The sequence below is a fragment of the Rhinopithecus roxellana genome, chromosome 2, assembly GCF_007565055.1.
Source record: "Rhinopithecus roxellana isolate Shanxi Qingling chromosome 2, ASM756505v1, whole genome shotgun sequence".
Classification (NCBI taxonomy): Eukaryota; Metazoa; Chordata; class Mammalia; order Primates; family Cercopithecidae; genus Rhinopithecus; species Rhinopithecus roxellana.
In genome coordinates this window covers 133,886,352-133,910,826 of record NC_044550.1, presented here as the reverse complement: position 1 = coordinate 133,910,826, position 24,475 = coordinate 133,886,352, and the positions used below count along the sequence as shown (strand labels likewise).

Genomic DNA, 24,475 nt, shown 5'->3' with positions numbered 1-24,475 from the left:
TCCTCCCTCTTCCAGCTTCTGGTGACTCCAGGCCTTCCTTGGCTGTGGCTGCATCGCTTGACTGTCTCCCTCCATCTGCTCTTGGCCTCCTCTGGGTCTGTGTCTTCTCTATGTGCTACTTATAAGGACACTTGTCATTGGATGTCAGCCCCACCTGGGTAGTCCAGGATGATCGCTTGAGATCCTCAGCTTAATTACATCTTCAGAGACCTTTTTTCCAAAGAAGGACACGTTCACAGGTTCTGGGGATCAGAACATGGACATATCCTTTGGGGATATGACCCCACTACAAATACTCGTTGTTCTTTCCAGTCCTCTCCAGTAACAGGTAACTTGTCACCTCACAGGGCAGCACCCTCCACACTCAGTCGTCCTTTCTGTGTTGATTTGCTTCACAAGCTGTATTTATCAGTTATTGTTTACAAGATGCTCTATGAAGGTCAGAAGAAGAGAAAGCCAGGTCCCTGCCTGAGGGCTTTGGCAAATTACCTTAGGGTCCCAGCACGTTTAAAAGGCGTTAGAGTGGGTGTGGTGGATGGAAGCTCAACTGAATCAGAGGCCTGGGTCAGGCTGATGCCGTTGCATGTCGTCAGTCTGTTCTTCGGAAAATGGCATTTTTGTTAATTTTCTACACAATTTTCTACTCTGTGGAGAGGGAATTCATGTTGTGGAAAGATCACAGGATTTGGAGTCACACAGGCCTGGGGAGAGTCTCGAGCTTCCTGCCTGTGTGACTTTTGGCAAGAGAGTTAATCTTTCTGAGCCTTGGTTTCTTCATCTATAAAATGGGGGTAATAGAACTCATGTATGTAAAGTGATGGGTGCCATGCCTGGCCCTCAGCCAGTGACAGACAGTTTATTAGGCTCAGTGTGGTGGCTCACGTTTATAATCCCAGCACCTTGGGAGGCCAAGACAGGAGGATCACTTGAGGCCAGGAGTCCAAGACCAGCCTGGGAAACATAGCAAGACCCCATGTCTACACAAATGAAAAATAAGTAAAAATTAAACAAGACATATGATTATTAGTATCACTGAGAGCTGCTGGAGTCTGGGACCCAGAATACAGCTTGTCCCACTGCAGATGACAGGTGTGCAAGGCAGAGAGTGGGAAAGACGTGGCCGTCACAGCAAGGAGAGCCGAGGAGAGCTTCCTTGATGAAGTAAGGGTCCAGTCCCATTTAAAGGAGGTGTGTGGATACTGCAGGGGCGAGGGCCCTGGGGTAGGGAGCATGGCAAGGGGAGAAATGAATAGATATTTGTTATTAGTCAAAGGGAAAGGAAACCTGCGGTTTCAAAGGCAGCAGGAGGCTTGTATTTGATGGATGAGCCCTGGCTTTCCTTTGGAACCTTTCCATAGGAGCCGTTACAGGGTTGGAGGAGGCCAAGTCTTGGCAGGGGGATTCCCTATGTTGATGAGGGATCAAGCTCACAGAGAGGCTGCCTCCAGCCGCCAGACACACTGCCCTTTGTTCCAGTGCACCGTGGTGCGCAGGAGTACTGTCAGCCTACACCTGGGAAGCACAGGATACATGTAAAATGATATCTTCACTCGTCTGCCCACATCCCTCTTGCTGGTATGTCAATCTTGGTTGGCTGAGTCCCTGTGACAACAAGTGTCCCACACATACACCCAGACCGGGAATATACTGTGGTGTAAACTCATGTCCACATTCTTCTTTCCGTAAGTTTTAATTTCCAATCCTTTAATGCTCTTTTAAAAATAAGACTTCAAGATTACTTAAGGATTAGTAGCAGTAATCCTTCTACCCTCCTGTAAAAATTTCATCATCTTGTACTTTTATTAAATATATGTATAGCATGAAATATTTCTCATTTTCTAATAACTTCTACATTTTATTGTAGTATGGGGACATTTCAAGAGAAGTTCAAGGGACTTCTGAGAATGGAGTAATTTTTCAGAAATGTGCACTGGTAAGTTTCCCTTGGTGGTTTATATTTGAAGAGAAAATAATTGGATTTGCCCAAATCATTTTAGTAGAGTCATGTATTTAAGAACAGATAAATCCTAGGCTTACCTACACAAGTCTGGACACGTGAGCAGTGAACAAACAGCAAGGTCTCTGGTATCTCATATAGCAACACTAGGACTGAGATTATTTTTGCTGCAATTAAATAATTGTCAGTAAAAATCCACAGTGATCATTTAGAATGGGAAAAAAGTATGATATATTTTGCTTCAGATTATAATCATTAATAGGGTACCTGACAGTTTTCAAAGTTGTTTCATGTTTTTTAGGTCTTTAACCTTCCTAATCCCACAAGATGGTTACTAATCCTACATATTATCCTTATGTCAGGGGTCTCCAGCACCTGCCTTAGGGTCAGTGATTTGCTAAAAGGACTTACAGAACTCAGAAGAGCCATTCTGCTCAGTTACAGTTCACTACAGAGAAAGGGTACAGATTAAAGCCAGGAAAGGAAAAAGGCAAATGTCGCACAGCCCAGGGGAGATCAGGCATGAGCTTCCAGCTGTCCTCTCTCAGTGGATGAATTATGCGGACAGAGCTTAGTTCTCCCAGCGATGATATATGACGATGCAGATAGAATATTGCCAACCAGGGAAGCTCACTGGAGCCTTGAGGTCCAGGGTTTTTCTCAGGCTCAGTCACATAGGCATGGAGCATACATGAGACTGACCTCAGTTGTTTGTTCTCCAGCCCCTCCAGAGGTCATTTCAGTATGGCAGGGTCCAAGGCACCCACTGCAAATCTTTGGCATCAGCTATCTGGGGAGGTCAAAGGACCCAGGCAAGGATATTCTGCAGGCTTTAGAGGTTATCTCTCAGGAGCTGGTCAAGGGCCAGTCCTTTCTCTTGAATGTGGAGGGTTTGGACAGCCCAGGCCTGCTGAGTTAAGCCTTCCCTGTGCCACCCTCATTTTATCACAGGCCCTCAACTACATCATTTGCCTTCCTGGATGCAACCAGTGTTAGTAGTAGTTTCTTGTATATCCTTCTAGTGACTTTTTCTGCCATATGCATGCAGTTAAAAGTGTGTGCACATGCATGCATACATATGTGCACCTTCTTTCTCCCCTACTTTTTTTTTCACATAGGTGGCAGTATATTACATTCACAGTTCTGAAGCTTGCTTTTTTCACTTATATTCCAGAGCTCAGTCTTCTCAGCACACACGTTGCTTCCTTCTCTTTTTTCCAGCTCCTGCATGTATTTCAGCAGAGCTAGGGAGAAGGTGGTGCAGGAGGGCTGGGAGACAAGATTAGAGAGGAAGGGAGGGCAAGAGTGCAGAGCCCAGGTGATAAGTCTGCTGCATTGGCCACTGGATGGCTTCCAGCAGTAGAGCCATTGAGACACATATTGGGCAGAGCCTGAGTGTGGGAGATGATCCAAGAGGCAGATGAGCTGCTCAGGTCCTTCCTGGAGATCACATGACCATCGGAGACCCGGGGCTGAGGCTGAATCTTTAAAATAACTAAGTACCAAAGAGCCATTCTTTGCTTTCCTCGGTAACGCTGGTTGTCACAGTCTCCCCAGCCTGACTAGCTCTGCACTTGGACTTTTTTTTTCTTCTAAGATTCTCTGCAGGGATGATTTCACTGTCTCGGTTTCTTTGAAACCGTCTCCAAGCAACAGCTTGGCAAGTGTGGGTCAAAACCCTCCTGGGGGTCTTTGAAATCATACGGAGCCTGATAAATTCGCAGAACCTCTGTGAGGCGGTGCTACCCTCCTTCTTCCTGGGTGCCTAATGTGCACAGGTTGGGCTCGTGCCCCATTTGAGGAAGCTGGATTTGTCAGTAAATCTGCCCTCATGCCTTCTCCTCCTGCCCTAGGTGTCTGGGCCAAGCGAAGCACAGACAGCCCACGTATGGCTGCTTGTTAACAACACCAAGACACCCTCGTCAGCCAACCTCTCGGAGCTTCTCTTGCTGGACAGCATCGCTGGTCTCACCGTTCGGGATTCCATCGGAAACAGGACCTCGGAAGGATTCCAGGCTTTTAGCAAGAAGTTTCTGCAAGGTAACAGCAGAGCGGTCTGAAGCCAGGGATGACACATGAGAATATGTACAGATACTTCCAGGTGAATGTGCTCTGGGTCAGGCATATTCTTAAAGCCTTACATGTGTTCACTCACTTAATCCTCACAATGGATCTTACTGTCAGGGTGTCATAAAAAGAGACCACATTGAATATCTGTAACCAAAAAGCTGAATTTCTCATTTATCTTAGCAAGATGTTGGGTTTGGGGAAAGAATTGTGGACATTTTAAAAAAATACATAGTCAATTTTTATTATGAAAAATTTCAAACATACACAAAAATAGAGTTTACAGTGTATCCCAGTATGCGTGTCACTCACATCACTGAAATTAACCATCACTCAGAAAGATGAAAAGTTTGTTTTGGGTTGTGCTGGACAGAGTGGGAGTGGGTTGACATCCATCCCAGTAGCATGTTCCTGAGCTGTCCAGGTGTGTCCAGGTGTGTTCAAGCATGTTCACTGGGGTAACTCCACTGCTGCTTAGTTGGCTTGTAGACTCTGCCACCCTCACTGGTTGGCTTTCAGAGGTTCGATTTCTGAGGTGGGCTGTTATTGGTCAATTAAGCAGGTTTAAAACCAATTCTGGGATTCAGTTGGTACCATGGCTTCAGAACTCAGTTTCCCTAGGCAGGCAAAGACATCTTTTATTCTTAGTAGGACCTCATTTACAGATGAATAGACTGGGACTAAAGTGACTGAGAAGCTTGCCGGAGGTCATAGGGCTGGCTGCTGTCAAGGCTGACAGTCAAGCTCAGGCTCCCTGTGCACCCTGATAACCATTAAACCGTCATGCTTTTCACATGTCTGGAACTCTTACCGACTCGATGCCTCTGTACTCACGGCACACATTGCTAGGATTACATGCTGCTCCTTCCCTCTGAGCCTAGATAAGGCCTCAGAATCCTGCATAACACACTATTATTGACAGAAGCTACTAGTGGAGCTTGCCCACACGTAGTGACCTTTTTGCTGGCTCTGATTTAAATGATGTCATAAAAGTTGTTATGAGATGTCCCAGCTAAGTAACCTTCAGTGCTTTCCTGCCTTCAATAATATAAAAATGAATCCGCTATTCTTAAATTCGTGTTCAAAGCTGGAGCATGGGGCCATGAGCAGAGCATAGACGCAGCCTCAGATGGACCTGGGTGATTCCCAGCCTTGTGACTGAGAAGCTGCATGGCTTCTGGAAAGCTATTGAAGTGCTCTGGTCGTGCGAATGTCAGTCCATTGTGGAGTCGTAGAGATTGAATCAAGGAGACAATGTCACCCAGGCACTCTGTCTGGTAAAGGGAAGGTGTCCAACACCCTCTCCAGCCTGTGGTCCTGCACATCTTTCTTCTAATTTCCCTGCCGACCTTTCATGATCCGTGCTCCTGCCAGACCCAGCTTCCTACTCTTCTCCTATCTCCTAGCATCTACTCTTGCTCTTGTGTGGATCAGGAAAGCACCTCTCCCCAATTCTGAATATACAAATCATCTCTATTCTTTGGGACCTGGCCCTGGTGTCACCTTTTCTAGAAAGCCCTACGCAATCCACTGCCCCAAAGTCACCCCTCTGCCTCCAAACTTCCACAGAGATTACCTGCCCCTTCCTGCTTCCTGCTTGGAGCCTAGTGCCATTCTAGGCACTTTCCACACGTGAATTCATGGACTTCTGCTCTGGCATGTGCACACTGCATGTCTCTGAACCTTGGCTCTCCATCTCTCCTCTGGGCATGCTAATAACACCTACCCAGGACGGCGCTGTGAGGGTAAGGGAGCTAAAGCAGTGTGACGCAGCCCGGCTGTGGAAAGTGCTCCTGGGCTCCTGGTGTTAGGAGGTATTTTGTTGGTGTTTTTTTTCTTCTTTTCTTTTCTTTTTTTTTTTTTTTTGAGATGGAGTTTCATGCTTGTTGCCCAGCCTGGAGTGCAGTGGCGCAATCTCGGCTCACTGCAACCTCTGCCTGCTAGGTTTAAGCGATTCTCCTGCCTCAGCCTCCTGAGTAGCTGGGACTACAGGCGTGTACCACCAGGCCCAGGTAATTTTTGTATTTTTCATAGAGACAGGGTTTCACCATGTTGCCCAGGCTGGTCACGAACTCCTGACCTTGTCAAGTGATCCACCTGCCTTGGCCTCCCAAAGTGCTAGGATTACAGGCATGAGCCACCACGCTCAGCCACTGTTGGTGTTGTTTTTATTCTTATTGCTCCATTCTTGTTATTTATGCCCATGCTTGGCTCTACCTACCGGGCTCTATATTCCCTGAGGGCAGTGTCCACATCATATTTATCTGTGAACTCACTGCTATGCCAAGGAGTGTGACATTGACTTTCACCTTGGGGCATAGGTGACTTTTTTTTTTTTTCCCCCAAAGCATAAGTAGATAACTATAAAATCAAATGACCAGTCAGGTCCCAGTTCATTGACATCGTGACCTCATCGTTATTATTATTTGATGCTTTTCTTTTATTAGAGCCAGTGGTTGTTTGGGGAAAAGATGATGGGACCCAGAGGGTCAGGTGGCTCCCTGTCCATCACTGGGGTGATCCTAAGCCAGTCACTGTCTCTTAGTTTCAGTTTCTTCTTCTGTATGTTGCAGAAAATCACGTGTTCTCCATCCATCTTGGGGCAGTGTGTGGAGATCACCTGGGTTAATGCAGGTGCAGCGCATGGAGAGTGATCAAATCACTGTATGGGGAAGGTCTGACTATGACTACCTTCCCCGTCATTGTCATTGTCACTGCCATTATCTTTATCACTTTACGTTCATTATCTTAGCTCTAGGATATATGAAAACAAAATGAGATGGGCATGGTCCACTCCTAAGGTCCCGGCTACTCAGGAGGCTGAGGCAGGAGGATTGCTTGAGCCTGGGAGTTCGAGACTAGTCTGGGCAACATAGAGCCTGCCTCAGAAATAAATAAATAAAAATTTTAAAATAAAAATGAGGGGGGCGGAGCAAGATGGCCGAATAGGAACAGCTCCAGTCTCCAACTCCCAGCACGAGCGACACAGAAGACCGGTGATTTCTGCATTTTCAACTGAGGTACTGGGGTCATCTCACTAGGGAGTGCCGGACAATCGGTGCTGGTCAGCTGCTGCAGCCTGACCAGCGAGAGCTGAAGCAGGGCGAGGCATCGCCTCACCTGGGAAGTGCAAGGGGGAAGGGAATCCCTTTTCCTAGCCAGGGGAACTGAGACACACAACACCTGGAAAATCGGGTAACTCCCACCCCAATACCGCACTTTAAGCAAACGGGCACACCAGAAGAATATATCCCTCACCTGGCCGGGAGGGTCCCACACCCACGGAGCCTCCCTCATTGTTAACACAGCAGTCTACGGCGATCTAACCGCAAGGCAGCAGCGAGGCTGGGGGAGGGGCGCCCACCATTGCTGAGGCTTAAGTAGGTAAACAAAGCCGCTGGGAAGCTCGAACTGGGTGGAGCTCACAGCAGCTCAAGGAAACCTGCCTGTCTCGATAGACTCCACCTCTGGGGGCAGGGCTCAGCTAAAAAAACAACAGGGGAAGCAGCAGAGGCCTGAGCAGACGCGAACGACTCTGTCTGACAGCTTTGAAGAGAGCAGTGGATCTTCCAACACAGAGGTTGAGATCTGAGAACGGACAGACTGCCTGCTCAAGTGGGTCCCTGACCCCTGAGTAGCCTAACTGGGAGACATCCCCCACTAGGGGCAGTCTGACACCCCACACCTCACAGGGTGGAGTACACCCCTGAGAGGAAGCTTCCAAAGTAAGAATCAGACAGGTACACTCGCTGTTCAGCAATATTCTATCTTCTGCAACCTCTGCTGCTGATACCCAGGCAAACAGGGTCTGGAGTGGACCTCAAGCAATCTCCAGCAGACCTATAGCTGAGGGTCCTGACTGTCAGAAGGAAAACTATCAAACAGGAAGGACACCTATACCAAAACCCCATCAGTACGTCACCATCATCAAAGACCAGAGACAGATAAAACCACAAAGATGGGGAAAAAGCAGGGCAGAAAAGCTGGAAATTCAAAAAATAAGAGCACATCTCCCCCTGCAAAGGAGCGCAGCCCATCGCCAGCAACGGATCGAAGCTGGTCAGAGAATGACTTTGACGAGATGAGAGAAGAAGGCTTCAGTCCATCAAACTTCTCAGAGCTAAAGGAGGAATTACGTACCCAGCGCAAAGAAACTAAAAATCTTGAAAAACGAGTGGAAGAATTGACAGCTAGACTAATTAATGCAGAGAAGGTCATAAACGAAATGACAGAGATGAAAACCGTGACACGAGAAATACGTGACAAATGCGCAAGCTTTTAACCGACTCGATCAACTGGAAGAAAGAGTATCAGCGATTGAGGATCAAATGAATGAAATGAAGCAAGAAGAGAAACCAAAAGGAAAAATAAGAAAAAGAAATGAACAAAGCCTACAAGAAGTATGGGATTATGTAAAAAGACCAAATCTACGTCTGATTGGGGTGCCTGAAAGTGAGGGGGAAAATGGATCCAAATTGGAAAACACTCTTCAGGATATCATCCAGGAGAACTTCCCCAACCTAGTAGGGCAGGCCAACATTCAAATTCAGGAAATACAGAGAACGCCACAAAGATACTCCTCCAGAAGAGCAACTCCAAGACACATAATTGCCAGATTCACCAAAGTTGAAATGAAGGAAAAAATCTTAAGGGCAGCCAGAGAGAAAGGTCGGGTTACCCACAAAGGGAAGCCCATCAGACTAACAGCAGATCTCTCGGCAGAAACTCTACAAGCCAGAAGAGAGTGGGGGCCAATATTCAACGTTCTTAAAGAAAAGAACTTTAAACCCAGAATTTCATATCCAGTCAAACTAAGTTTCATAAGTGAAGGAGAAATAAAATCCTTTACAGATAAGCAAATGCTTAGAGATTTTGTCACCACCAGGCCTGCCTTACAAGAGACCCCGAAGGAAGCCCTAAACATGGAAAGGAACAACCGGTACCAGCCATTGCAAAAACATGCCAAAATGTAAAGACCATCGAGGCTAGAAAGAAACTGCATCAACTAACGAGCAAAATAACCAGTTAATATCATAATGGCTGGATCAAGTTCACACTTAACAATATTAACCTTAAATGTTAATGGACTAAATGCTCCAATTAAAAGACACAGACTGGCAAACTGGATAAAGAGTCAAGACCCATCAGTCTGCTGTATTCAGGAGACCCATCTCACATGCAGAGACATACATAGGCTCAAAATAAAGGGATGGAGGAAGATCTACCAAGCAAATGGAGAACAAAAAAAAGCAGGGGTTGCAATCCTAGTCTCTGATAAAACAGACTTTAAACCATCAAAGATCAAAAGAGACAAAGAAGGCCATTACATAATGGTAAAGGGATCAATTCAACGGGAAGAGCTAACTCTCCTAAATATATATGCACCCAATACAGGAGCACCCAGATTCATAAAGCAAGTCCTTAGAGACTTACAAAGAGACTTAGACTCCCATACAATAATAATGGGAGACTTCAACACTCCACTGTCAACATTAGACAGATCAACGAGACAGAAAGTTAACAAGGATATCCAGGAATTGAACTCATCTCTGCACCAACCGGACCTAATAGACATCTATAGAACTCTCCACCCCAAATCAACAGAATATACATTCTTCTCAGCACCACATCGCACTTATTCCAAAATTGACCACATAATTGGAAGTAAAGCACTCCTCAGCAAATGTAAAAGAACAGAAATTATAACAAACTGTCTCTCAGACCACAGTGCAATCAAACTAGAACTCAGGACTAAGAAACTCAATCAAAACCGCTCAACTACATGGAAACTGAACAACCTGCTCCTGAATGACTACTGGGTACATAATGAAATGAAGGCAGAAATAAAGATGTTCTTTGAAACCAATGAGAACAAAGATACAACATACCAGAATCTCTGGGACACATTTAAAGCAGTGTGTAGAGGGAAATTTATAGCACTAAATGCCCACAAGAGAAAGCAGGAAAGATCTAAAATTGATACTCTAACATCACAATGAAAAGAACTAGAGAGGCAAGAGCAAACACATTCAAAAGCTAGCAGAAGGCAAGAAATAACTAAGATCAGAGCCGAACTGAAGGAGATAGAGACACAAAAAACCCTCCAAAAAATCAATGAATCCAGGAGTTGGTTTTTTGAAAAGATCAACAAAATTGACAGACCGCTAGCAAGACTAATAAAGAAGAAAAGAGAGAGGAATCAAATAGATGCAATAAAAAATGATAAAGGGGATATCACCACCGACCCCACAGAAATACAAACTACCATCAGAGAATACTATAAACACCTCTGTGCAAATCAACTAGAAAATCTAGAAGAGATGGATAATTTCCTGGACATTTACACTCTCCCAAGACTAAACCAGGAAGAAGTTGAATCCCTGAGTAGACCAATAGCAGGCTCTGAAATTGAGGCAACAATTAATAGCCTACCCACCAAAAAAAGTCCAGGACCAGATGGATTCACAGCTGAATTCTACCAGAGGTACAAGGAGGAGCTGGTACCATTCCTTCTGAAACTCTTCCAATCAATAGAAAAAGAGGGAATCCTCCCTAACTCATTTTATGAGGCCAACATCATCCTGATACCAAAGCCTGGCAGAGACACAACAAAAAAAGAGAATTTTAGACCAATATCCCTGATGAACATCGATGCAAAAATCCTCAATAAAATACTGGCAAACCGGATTCAGCAGCACATCAAAAAGCTTATCCACCATGATCAAGTGGGCTTCATCCCTGGGATGCAAGGCTGGTTCAACATTCACAAATCAATAAACATAATCCAGCATATAAAAAGAACCAAAATCAAGAACCACATGATTATCTCAATAGATGCAGAAAAGGCTTTTGACAAAATTCAACAGCCCTTCATGCTAAAAATGCTCAATAAATTCGGTATTGATGGAACGTACCTCAAAATAATAAGAGCTATTTATGACAAACCCACAGCTAATATCATACTGAATGGGCAAAAACTGGAAAAATTCCATTTGAAAACTGGTACAAGACAGGGATGCCCTCTCTCACCGTTCCTATTCAACATAGTGTTGGAAGTTCTGGCTAGGGCAATCAGGCAAGAGAAAGAAATCAAGGGTATTCAGTTAGGAAAAGAAGAAGTCAAATTGTCCCTGTTTGCAGATGACATGATTGTGTATTTAGAAAACCCCATTGTCTCAGCCCAAAATCTCCTTAAGCTGATAAGCAACTTCAGCAAAGTCTCAGGATACAAAATTAATGTGCAAAAATCACAAGCATTCTCATACACCAGTAACAGACAAGCAGAGAGCCAAATCAGGAATGAACTTCCATTCACAGTTGCTTCAAAGAGAATAAAATACCTAGGAATCCAACTTACAAGGGATGTAAAGGACCTCTTCAAGGAGAAGTACGAACCACTGCTCAGTGAAATAAAAGAGGACACAAACAAATGGAAGAACATACCATGCTCATGGATAGGAAGAATCAATATCGTGAAAATGGCCATACTGCCCAAGGTTATTTATAGATTCAATGCCATCCCCATCAAGCTACCAATGAGTTTCTTCACAGAATTGGAAAAAACTGCTTTAAAGTTCATATGGAACCAAAAAAGAGCCCGCATTGCCAAGACAATCCTAAGTCAAAAGGACAAAGCTGGAGGCGTCACGCTACCTGACTTCAAACTATGCTACAAGGCTACAGTAACCAAAACAGCATGTTTCTGGTACCAAAACAGAGCTATAGACCAATGGAACAGAACAGAGTCCTCAGAAATAATACCACACATCTACAGCCATCTGATCTTTGACAAACCTGAGAGAAACAAGAAATGGGGAAAGGATTCCCTATTTAATAAATGGTGCTGGGAAAATTGGCTAGCCATAAGTAGAAAGCTGAAACTGGATCCTTTCCTTACTCCTTATACGGAGATTAATTCAAGATGGATTAGAGACTTAAATGTTAGACCTAATACCATAAAAACCCTAGAAGAAAATCTAGGTAGTACCATTCAGGACATAGGCATGGGCAAGGACTTCATGTCTAAAACACCAAGAGCAATGGCAGCAAAAGCAAAAATAGACAAATGGGATCTAATTTAACTAAAGAGCTTCTGCACAGCAAAAGAAACTACCATCAGAGTGAACAGGCAACCTACAGAATGGGAGAAAATTTTTGCAATCTACTCATCTGACAAAGGGCTAATATCCAGAATCTACAAAGAACTCAAACAAATATACAAGAAAGAAACAAACAACCCCATCAAAAAGTGGGCAAAGGATAGGAACAGACATTTCTCAAAAGAAGACATTCATACAGCCAACAGACACATGAAAAAATGCTCATCATCACTCGCCATCAGAGAAATGCAAATCAAAACTACAATGAGATACCATCTCACACCAGTTAGAATGGCAATCATTAAAAAATCAGGAAACAACAGTTGTTGGAGAGGATGTGGAGAAACAGGAACACTTTTACACTGTTGGTGGGATTGTAAACTAGTTCAACCATTATGGAAAACAGTATGGCAATTCCTCAAGGATCTAGAACTAGATGTACCATATGACCCAGCCATCCAACTACTGGGTATATACCCAAAGGATTATAAATTATTCTACTACAAAGACACATGCACACGTATGTTTATTGCGGCACTATTCACAATAGCAAAGACTTGGAATCAACCCAAATGTCCATCTGTGACAGACTGGATTAAGAAAATGTGGCACATATACACCATGGAATACTATGCAGCCATAAAAAAGGATGAGTTTGCGTCCTTTGTAGGGACATGGATGCAGCTGGAAACCATCATACTTAGCAAACTATCACAAGAAGAGAAAACCAAACACCGCATGTTCTCACTCATAGGTGGGAACTGAACAATGAGATCACTTGGACTCGGGAAGGGGAACATCACACACTGGGGCCTATCATGGGGAGGGGGGAGGGGGGAGGGATTGCATTGGGGAATTATACATGATATAAATGATGAATTGATGGGTGCTGACGAGTTGATGGGTGCAGCACACCAACATGGCACAAATATACATATGTAACAAACCTGCACGTTATGCACATGTACCCTAGAACTTAAAGTATAATAAAAATAAATAAATAAAAAATAAAAAAATAAAAAAAAATGAAAATGTTGAGCATTTTTAAAACAAAAATGTCAGTGATTCCTTAGGGTAAGTGAGCATTCCTCCTTTTTTCTTTACTATATATACACACACATGTGTGTGTGTGTATATGTGTGTATATATGTGTATATATATGTGTGTACATATATATATATTTTTGAGGTCCGCATGCATTGAGAAATGAGGCATATTGTGGCATTTTAGGGCTATAAGTAACCTCTATTAGGGAAAAGGCAAGATAGGAGGGCAAGCTTAGGTGAGAACAGTGACTGGCAGAGTTGGACGGGCTCTGTCACCCACCTGGCCACATTGGTCAAAGACCTCCAGTCCTGGTACAGCCTCGCCCGAGCAGGATGGGCTGAGCGCGGCCCACCCAAACTTACCTATGGAATAAGGCGCACTGCACAGTGAGAAAGGGCTAGGAGAGCCAGCCCTATTGTGGGTAGTGCACCCCCACTCATGAATGGAAGTGTCAGGAGTGGGAGTCCAGGAGTTCGCCCAGCTCACCGTCCCCAGTTTACCACTCAGAGAATTCCCTCCCCGAACCTAGCTGTGTGCAATACAAAGGGCTTCCTTGCTGCAGGCATCACTGCCATGGTGGCCTCCCTTGGAACCAGGGAAGCCAGGGGCCAGGATGTGTCTGGGGTGTGGTGGGGCGCGGCTGGGGGCATGGCCAAGCCCTCACTGAATCACACGTGCTTTTCTCTGCACAGTGGGAGATGCTTTTGCTGTCAGCTATACAGCCACGCTGCAGGCTGGAGACCTCGAGAACGGGGAGAGCCTCAAGCTTCCTGCCCAACTCACCTTTCAGAGCTCGTCACAGGTATTACCTTTGTTACTTTAATCTCTGTCTTGCCACTGCCAAGAGAGATTGTTTTAGAAACAGGGACACTTCGGCCAGAAGACCTGTTAGTTCCTTCCTTCAGTGATGCTACCTAGCAGATAAGGGCACAGGCCCTGGAGTCTCACACACCTTGCCATGAACTGGGCTCCGTTAGTAATGCCCGTGTGACTTTGCCTAAGTTACTTAACCCCTCTGGGCCTCACACAAGGTTTTCATAAGGATAGGTAATCAATACATGTGAATTCTTTTCCCTGTGTCCTGTACACTGTAAGCACCTAACCAGTAGTTACCATTACTATTCATTTTTCAGGGCTACCATAACAAAGTACCACAGACTAGACTTAAAAACAACAGAAATGTATTGTCCAGGAGGCTGGAAGCCGGAGATCAGGGTGTCTGCAGGGCTGATTCCTTCTGAGACCTGTTCTTGGCTTGTGGAGGCTGCCTTCTCCCTATGTCTTCCTAAGGCTTTCCCTGGCTGCACGTCTGTCCTAACCTCTTCTGTAAGGACACTAGTCATGCAAGACCATGACCCAGCCTAGCGACCTCACATTACCTGATTACCTCTGTAAAGACCCTGTCTCCAAATGCAGTCACATCCTGGGGCACTGGGACTTCGGACTTTAACATACAAATTTTGGGAAACAGTCTGGCCCATAACACTATTACTGTGAGTCTCCCTATCTCTCACTGCCCCTGTGGTGGGTTCACTTATGCAGTGAATGCTGGCTGGCTGCCTGTCCTGGCAGGTGCTGCACGCCCCAGGTACAGGCTGGAGGAGATGTGGTCCCTGACTGCAAGGAGATCATGATGCTCTGCTTCCTTTTGCCATTTTATTGTGGCTTCAGCCCCTGGAGAAAGTCTTCCCTATTCACAGCCGTGGAAGATGCGGCTCATAGCATGACTGTGACTGCCCCAGGTCCCATAACAGGATCAGATTGTACCCTGCAGCCGCCTCCTGAGGCCTCCTTCTACCCTGAGGCTGCAAGGCCACTGTGGCGTTTCTGCTGCAATGAGGGGAAAACAAAACAAAACAAAACCAAAAACCTTAACAAATTTAGATAAAAGGAAAGAGGGTAAATACAAGATACAAGAAAATGACATGAAACTATTTGGAAGGACAATTCTCTCAGGAAATAATTCAGTATAAAGTTAAAAAAAAAAGAGAACAAAGACAGATTTTTGAAACTAAGGATAAAATCCCAAAAGATTTCCCAAAAGAAATCCCAACAATTTCAGAAGACGGGAAACCAAGTATATTAGAAAGAAAAGGTAAGATAATGATAAGGAAAAGATAAGGTAAGAATCAGAAAGCAAATCAGAAACTCTGAATAAAATGAAATGGAAGCTTCAGGAGCTGAAGCCCTGGGCAGCTGTGTGTGTTCCTGGGTCGTGCTGGCTTGGGCAGGAGGAGGTTTATGGTTCAGCAGAGCCTGGCCTCTGCATACTCTGGGAGGACCTTCCTCGTGGCTTCCCCTGCCCCAAGCTGAAATAGTCCTGCCTGTTACTTTGTTTGGTTCCTGTCTGTGATATTGACTCTACCCCCTAGGAACCCCCTCCCTCCCTCACTAGAGTGTCAGCTCCTTGAAACCAGGGACCTCGTGTGCGCTGTTCACAGCTGGGTCTCCAGTGCCAAAAAGAGAACCCTGCACATAGTAGGTGCTCAGTAACAATGTGTTGAATCCCACTTGGTCCATGTTTTCAGGCTTCATGCCAGGAACTAAAACATGTTTCTGAAGCCTTGAAGTTTACGTCTTAACTGCATGTATTTACTGGGGTGAGGATTTACGCTTTGCAAAGGGTTGAAGACGAGCTTTGATAGCACACTTTAGGCTCCTATCTGCGTATCTGTGGGAACACAGCAGAATGTACTGGAATGTGGGCTCTGAACTTAGCCTCAGGCTCCAGTTCAAGAGACCCTGAGACTCCTAGACACCATACATATTCCAAAGCGGAGGTGACTCAAGAACAGAAAGGGCAAAGTGAATGAATGCCTCAGAGGTGTCTTTTCTTTACAGCCCTATTCTAAAACTGTTCCATTTCCCTCCCATGAAAAGAAGACTTACAGTATTTTGATTTTCTCTGAAGCCTCCGTGAGGTCACCCTGCTGGCCCACAGTGGATTTGGGAAGTCCCACTGCTTCCTAGCGCTGCTGCCATAACATCTGTAGGGCATGGATCAGGGGATTTGTTACCTCGGGAGGGGCATAGCTCAGGTTACAGAAACATGCCTTAGTCATGTCTATAATGAGAATTACATGGGTTGCTGAGCTCCCTGGGCTGCAAGCTCTAAGTCCCAAGGTCTGGTTCTTTTTTTTTTTTTTTTTTTTTCTTTTTGAGACAGAGTTTTGCTCTTGTCACCCAGGCTGGAGTGCAATGGCACAGTCTGGGCTCACTGCAACCTCCGCCTCCTGGATTCAAGCAATTCTCCTCTCTCAGTCTCCTAAGTAGTTGGGATTACAGGCGCCCACCATCACACCTGGCCAACTTTTGTATTCTTAGTAGAGACGGGGTTTCACTGTGTTGGCCAGGCTGGTCTCGAGCTCCTGACCTCAGGTGATAAACCCGCCTCGGCCCCCCGAAGTGCTGAGATTACAGGTGTGAACCACCAAACCCAGCCAGTCTGGTTCTATATAATATTACTGCTGCTACTGTTGCTATTGCTTTTTTAAATTTTATTATTATTATTATTATTTTTGAGACAGTGTTTCATTCTTGTCACCCAGGCTGGAGTGCAATGACATGATCTCAGCTCACTGCGACCTCCGCCTCCTGGGTTCAAGCCATTCTCCTGCCTCAGCCTCCTGAGTAGCTGGAGTTACAGGTGCCCACCACCACACCTGGCTAAGTTTTGATTTTTAGTAGAGATGGGGTTTTACCACGTTGGCCAGGCTGGTCTTGAACTGACCTCAGGTGATCCACCTGCTTTGGCCTTCCAAAGTACTGGGATTACAGGTGTGAGCCACCGTGCCTGGCCTGCTGTTGCTACTACCACTACTGCTACTGCTAATGTTACTACTACTACCTACAGCCACCAATAGCAGTAATATTTTATAGCACTCCCTAGTGCCAGGCACTCTTCAGCGTTCTGTATTACCTAAGTTAATCCTCATAGCAATTCTGTGAACTGAATATGATTACCATTTCACAGATGAGAAAACAGAGGCAAAGAGAGGCTAATACATTGCCCAAGTTTCAACTGCTGTGAGCAGTGGAGCCCTGTATTAACTCAGCCTGGCCCTAATCACCACCCTATAGACTGCCTGTCAGTGGCAAGCTATTCTGCCTCTGCCCCTAGGAAAAAGCATGTTCTCACAGCGGGTCTTTTCGGTCACCATGCGGTTAGACAGGTGGATACCATCACACACTTTATTTTTCTGTTTCCTGTATCTTCTCAGCAGAGGAATATTAGAGGACATTACGGACAGACCCACAGGGAGTTGGGGCTTGGAGAATCAAGTGCATTTGAGTAAGAGAAGAACACGTGCAGTGCAATCAGAGCCCAGGATTGCATCTACCTTTGTGAAGGAGCTAGATGCTGGGAGAGTGGAGGTGACTTACCTTGGTCACAGGCTTGGAGTCAGCTCCCAACCCCAACCCCAAGCGTTTTTCCACAAGGGCATGCTGCCATGACTTTCTTTGGATGTTAGCGAAGCTGGTGCTTGGATTTCACAAAGCCTCCTGTAGAGAGGGAGGGATCCTATCCCCACATGCCCTTCCCCCTGACAGTGAGACCTTCACAAACTCTGACCTGTGCAGCAGTTAGGGCTGATTATAGCTCCAGGCTTGGCAGGTTGGAAATCACACCAAATGTTACTCCATGTGTCAGACCCCAAACTGTTGCTGAAAGCGTTTTCTTTTTTCCTCTTCTAGAACAGAACACAGCTGAAAGCGCTTTTTTCCATAACAGCAGAAGAAAGCATAACGGTAGGAGACATGACATGCCCTGAGCACCCCCTGCCTTCTATCTGTGTCTCTTCACACCTGTGCCATGTGGGTCCTGCCTGTCCTTGGAGCCATGGGGAGGGGCAGCTGCTGGCCTTGGACCCCCAGTTATGCGTTGAGGCTGGGACTCTGTGCTGTCTCTTGGGTCCCCCGTGTGCCTTGAGGCTATCTGACTAGTTTCCCTGGATGACCCTCCACCTGGGCAAGGCAGGTGGGCCGCAGGCTGGACAGGCTGAGGTTCCACTGCCCGTCTGTGCTACTGTCCAGCCATGCTCCTACCTGTTCCCAGTGTTTGCCACTAGGTCAAGCTGCTGGTGACATTGTGTTTTCCCAGATCTTCCCAAAGCCTGCAGTCTGTGGGTGGGTCTCTGTGCTTCTGCTGTTCACCATTAATACTTCTCCGTTTCTGTTCTTCAGTTTAATCATTTGCATCTCACATGTTCACTCATTCATGTATTAACCAAGTGTTAATTCACCAGGTAACAACACTTCACGTTTCTTAAACACCTACTGGGTGCCAGGCATTCCGAGCAATTTACATATGTGGAATTACATCATCTTTACCACAGTCTTGTGAGACATAGTCTATTTTAAAATCTCTGCCATTTCAGATGGGGAAACCGAGGCACATTAAAGTCAAGTAATTCGCTCAAGATCCCATGGCTAGAATGTCAGAGTCCCCAATACCCACCCCCAGTTTCGATAATTCTTTAGGGTGACTCACGGGACTTACATGTACAGTCATGCACCACATAATGACATTCTGGTGAACAGTGGACTGCGTGTATGAAGGTGGTCCCATAGGATCACAATGCAGCTGAAAAATTCCTATCACCTAGTGATCATGTGGTTGTGTAACGTCCGTTGTAACACAGTGCGTTTACTCATCTGTTTGGTGATTCTGGTGTGAAACCTACTGTGCTGCCAATCATAAAAAGTCTAGCATATAGGATTATGTACAAAACATAATACTTGGCCGGGCACGGTGGCTCACGCCTGTAATCTCAGCACTTTGGGAGGCCGAGGTGGGTGGATCACGAGGTCAGGAGATTGAGACCATCCTGGCTAACACGGTGAAACCCCATCTCTACTAAAAATACAAAAAAAATTAGCCGGGCATGGTGGCGGGCGCCTGTAGTCCTAGCTACTCGGGAAGCTGAGGCAGGAGAATGGCGTGAACCCAGGAGGCGGAGCTTGCAGTGAGTGGAGATCGTGCCACTGCACTCCAGCCTGGGCGACAGAGTGAGACTCCGTCTCAATAATAATAATAATAATAATAATAATAATACTTGATAATGATACTAAAAGACTATGCTACTGGTTTACATATTTACTATGCATTTTTTTTTGTTATTTTAGAGTGTATTCCTTCCACTGATCAAATCCAAAATAAGCTTACCTAGAAATCAGCCTCAGGCAGGTCCGTCAGGAGGGATTCTAGAAGGTGGCCTTATTATCCTAGGAGATGACAGGTCCATGCCTGTTACTGCCCCTGAAGACCTTCCAGTGGGACAAGGTGTCAGGGTGGAAGGCAGTGATATTGATGATCCTGACGCTGTACAGGACTAGGCTAATGTGTGTGTGTCTTAGTTTTTAACAAAAAAGTTTAAGAAGTTTTTTTAAAAAAAAAAAACCTTAAAAATATAGAAAGCTTACAGAGTAAGGATATAAAGAAAGGATCTATTTTTGTACAGCTGTACAGTGTGTTTGTGTTTTAAGCTGTGTTATTACCAAAGAGTCAACATGTTAAAAAAAAAATGACAAAGGTAATAAAGTCACAGGGAGGGGAACATCACACTCTGGAACCTGTCAGGGGGTGGGGGGCAAAGGCAATTACATGTGGAGCTTAAAACGTAGATGACAGGTTGATAGGTGCAGCAAACCACCACGACACATGTATACCTGTGTAACAAACCTGCATGTTCTGCATATGTATCCCAGAACTTAAAGTAAAATAAAATAAAATAAAATATAAAAAGTTACAATAAGCCAAGATTAACTTATTACTGAAGAAACCTGCACAGCATGTATTTTTAAAATAAATTTAGTGGCCAGGCACGGTGGCTCATGCCTGTAATCTCAGTACTTTGGGAGGCCGAGGTGGGCTGATCACTTGAGGCCGGGAGTTCAGCATCAGCCTGGCCAACACAGCTAAACCAGTCTCTACTAAAAATACAAAAACAATTAGCTGAGCAAGATGGTGCATGTCTGTGATTCCAGCTACTCGGGAGGCTGAGACATGAGAATTGCTTGAACCTGGGAGGTGGAGGTTGCAGTGAACCAAGATCATGCCACTTCACTCCAGCCTGGGCAACAGAGTGTCTCAACATAAATAAATAAATGTAGTGTAGCCTAAGGGTACAGTGTTTCTAAAGTCTACAGTCGTGTGCAGTCATACTCTAGGCCTTCACATTCACTCACCACTCACTCACTGACTCGCCCAGAGCAACTTCCAGTCCTGCAAGCTCGAGTTACGGTAAATTTCCTATACAAGTGTTTTTTTTTTTTTCTTTTATAAGTATTTTTCTTTTCTTTCTTTGTTTCTTTTTTTCTTAGAGTCTTGCTTTGTCGGCCAGGCTGGAGTGCAGTGGTGCGTTCTCAGCTCACTGCAACCTCTGCCTCCCAGATTCAAGTGATTTTCCTGCCTCAGCCTCCTGAGTAGCTGGGATTACAGGCACCCACCACCACACCCAGCTAGTTTTTATATTTTTAGTAGAGATGGCATTTCACCACATTGGCCAGGCTGGTCTTGAACACCTGACCTCAAGTGATCCGGCCACCTCGGCCTCCCAAAGTGCTGGGATTACAGGCTTTGGTACCTTTTCTATACTTGGATCTATTTATATATACAAATACTTAGCATGTGTTACAGTTACCTACAGTATTCAGTAGAGTAACATGCTGTACAGGTTTGTAGCCTAGGAGGAATAGACTATACCATAGAGCTTAGGTGTGTAGTCCGCCAGATCATCTAGGTTTGCGTAAGTCACTCTGTGATGTTTGCACAGTGAGGAAATCACCTAACAATGCATTTCTAGGAACATCTCTTCATTGTTAGGTGATGCATGCCTGTAGTTGTACCCACTGCCGTGTCTTACTACAGTGAAAAGATACAAAGCAAAATCAGCACAGTGGTGCTGGGAAAAGTTGCATGGGGAGAAGTTTGGAGAAAATCACCTGCAAGTTTTAAGAGTCTTCTCCCAGCAGAGTCACAGAGGGTATGCTTCATTCCCCCAGCATGAGTTGTGATAACACATGTGAAGTATTGTCTACCAGGGAAGCTCCTTAGAGACTCAGTGCCAGAATTTTTACTGGGGTCTGGCCACGTAGGCACTCTCTGCCTGGCATACACCAGGATTCCAGACTCCCAGAAGAAAAGCAGGTGCTCGGCCTAAGCCACACTGTTTGCACAGACAGTTTGAAAACAGAGATCCACTTTTACCAGAAAATAGTGGAAACCCTCCCAAAATCCATGTTCCCAGACATCTGCTGAGGCCCAGCCCTACAGGAAGGGCTTTCAGAGGATGCCAGTCTCTGGCTGAATATGTTAACTCTTTTCTGCATGGCTAGTAAGTGGCAGGACCAGGATTTGAGCCCAAGCAATTTGGCTCCAGACCCCTGCTGTCAGGCACTGGGCCATACTGCCTCCCAGAGAGCCAGAGTCCTGCACAGAAGAGATGAAGAGAAAGTATAAGGCTGGCCTTAGGTGAGTGTTTGGTTTAGTGGGGCTGTCAGGTGCACTGTTAACAAGTCTCCCTGGTGGTCTGTGAGCTCCTGGTGGGTGAGGCCATGTCGGATTCACCCATGTCCCCCACTGCGCGGTACATTGTAGATGGCACTCAACAGGTAAATATCCCATGATTGAGCTTATTGTCATCAATGGCGATGATTGCTGCTCAGGAGGAGGTGGCTGGTCGCTGCATGAGTGTAATAAAAGGCAGAGAACGCTCTTGTAAGGGTATTTATGAGCCCTTCGCCGCTGCCGCAGACTCTCTTGTGGATGGAATTGAGCCATGCCCAGGTCTTCCAGGCTTCCCGTCACCTGCGTGTTGCCTTCAGGAGAAAGAGGAATAGTTGCCCCCGGGATGCAAACCTGTGGATGCAAGTCCTGGCCTTGGAACTGGGGCTGAATTTCAGCCACATCAGCTCCCAGGACAGGTGCCCCCAGGCTGTGGACCACATTCAGGGAGCTCCCTGTTGAGTGGGGAGAGGAGGTGTATGCACAGGGTGGCCCTATGGTATTGTGTGGGCCCAGCAGACTCTTGGACCATAAGGCCTGGCTTTGAATCCCTGTCCCTCCACTGATTGCATGTGACCTTGGGCACATCACATACCTCTGAGGGCCTCAGTTTCCCCAACTGTGAAATGAGAGTAATAACAATATTCACCTCACAGGATGGTTGTTGAGGTAAATGGATCAAGGGATGTAAAGCACTCAACACAGTGCCCGGCACTGTGAGGGCTCCATAAACGTCAGCTGTTATCATTGTCAGTATTGTTATTATTATTTACACATGAGAACAACACAGCTGTGCCAAGTGTTCTGTGATGCTGACAATGAATGTTTTGCATCAGGGCCTCATGCTCCAATGCCCATCGGGGTCACACAGGTGCTATAAGTGTATGTCAGGCTCAGTGCAAGATTCTAGGAAGTAATGTAGCGTGCGGCGGCGTGGACACTCAGGTTGCCTGTCACCCACCATCCCTACCCTCACACCGAGGCAGTAAATGAAAAAAAAAAAGACTGAAGAATGCACAGCACTCGCTGAATTTGTGAGTTTGTGACCTGAAATATAGATTGCTTGTACCATGGACACCGACAGCAGAGAGAGAACTCCATGGGCTGGGTGGACTGGCAGGCTTCCTGGAGGAGGAAGAATTCAATTGGGTCTTGAAGGTAAGATTTAATTAAAATTGGGGAAGGAGCAGCTGAAGATCTGACTTCTAGGTTAAGCCAGTGTTGACTGCTGGTCAGGCATGAACCAAGCACTACTGGGTGACACACACGTAAGGGTGAGGCAAGGCCGTGGCAGTCATGGCGTGTGTTCCAGCAGGGCTGACGGGGGGACCTGCAGAGATTGTGGAATTACACCAGACAGGTGTGGTGGTGATGAATAGGATGAGCTCGCCAGAAGGGTGGCAGCGCCCCTGATGTGTGCATCAGGCAGTTTAAAAATACAGGATAAAGACGGTAGGCTTCCATTGTGTAAATAGAGATTCTGCCGCATTTGGGAGCTACCCCATTATCTCCTTAATTTCCTGTTACTTTCCTGAGGGTGAAACTGACACATGTCAGCCAAGGAAAATGAGGCCCCAAGAAATTATTTCTCATTTTTTCTCAAGAAGTTGTCTTCCCCTTTCTGTCTCCTGGATGAGAGTACTGTCTTTCTGAGAGAAAATAAGAACCACACATTGAGTGCAGGTCTCAGATGGCACTAGATATCCCCTTCTGTGTTCACATGTGCCCATGAAAGGGCCGGGTACTGTGCCAGGCACCAAGAGAACAGGTCACAGTGTTCTGCTGCCAGGATCTCAGGTCTAATCAGAGACAGACATTTAAACCAGTTGTTGTGGTACCCCAATTCATTCAGAGTGCAATTCCAATACTAATTTTGTTGTTGTTGTTATTGTTGTTCTTGAGACGGAGTTTTGCTCTTGTTGCACGGGCTGAAGTGCAATGACACGATCTCGGCTCACCACAACCTCTGCACCCCGGGTTCAAGCAATTCTCCTGCCTCAGCCTCCTGAGTAGCTGGGATTACAGGCACCCACCACCAGGCCCAGCTAATTTTGTATTTTTAGTAGATATGGAGTTTCAGCATGTTGGTCAGGCTGGTCTTGAACTCTAGACCTCAGGTGATCCACCCACCTCAGTCTCCCGGTGCTGGGATTACAGGCGTGAGCCACCGCGCCCAGCCTCCAATACTGATTTTAATGAGACTTTGGAGGGGATGTGAAAAAAATAGTTTCACCTGAAAATATAAATTATGAACCCAGATGGGAAGGCTTTGAAAACGAAGAGTAATGTGGGAGGGTTTACCCTAGCAGATATTAAAAATATTACAAAGCGCCGGGCGCAGTGGCTCAAGCCTGTAATCCTAGCACTTTGGGAGGCCGAGACAGGCGGATCATGAGGTCAGGAGATCGAGACCATCCTGGCTAACATGGCGAAACCCTGTCTCTACTAAAAAATACAAAAAAACTAGCTGGGTGAGGTGGCGGGCGCCTGTAGTCCCGGCTGCTCGGGAGGCTGAGGGAGGAGAATGGCCTAAACCCAGGAGATGGAGCTTGCAGTGAGCTGAGATCCGGCCACTGCACTCCAGCCTGGGCAACAGAGCGAGACTCCGTCTCAAAAAAAAAAAAAAAAAAAAAAATTACAAAGCTACAGTAATGCAGCATTTGACTGCTACAAGAAACATCAGACCAGTGGAACAAAAGATAAAATCTACACACGCATCTATACATATGTTTTAAACCAGTGGGAGAAGGAGGATGTATCATCCATGAATTTGGTAACAACTGACTGGGTCTTTTGAAA

The 24,475-nt window shown here is 45.8% G+C and overlaps 1 protein-coding gene across 4 annotated transcripts in view; it reads left to right on the top strand.

Annotated features, from left to right (window-relative positions):
- Positions 1-24,475, top strand: part of EVC2 (EvC ciliary complex subunit 2) — a 164,807-nt gene that overhangs the window by 15,163 nt on the left and 125,169 nt on the right. For all 4 annotated transcript variants that reach the window (XR_004055663.1, XM_030925850.1, XM_030925843.1 and 1 more), the window contains exons 4-7: positions 1,865-1,933; positions 3,811-3,997; positions 13,863-13,972; positions 17,866-17,919. Coding sequence is in view for 3 of the 4 variants with exons in the window: in XM_030925850.1 (XP_030781710.1) it covers positions 1,865-1,933; positions 3,811-3,997; positions 13,863-13,972; positions 17,866-17,919 (420 nt within the window). In the remaining variant the exon portion in view is untranslated. The remainder of the gene's footprint in view (positions 1-1,864; positions 1,934-3,810; positions 3,998-13,862; positions 13,973-17,865; positions 17,920-24,475) is intronic.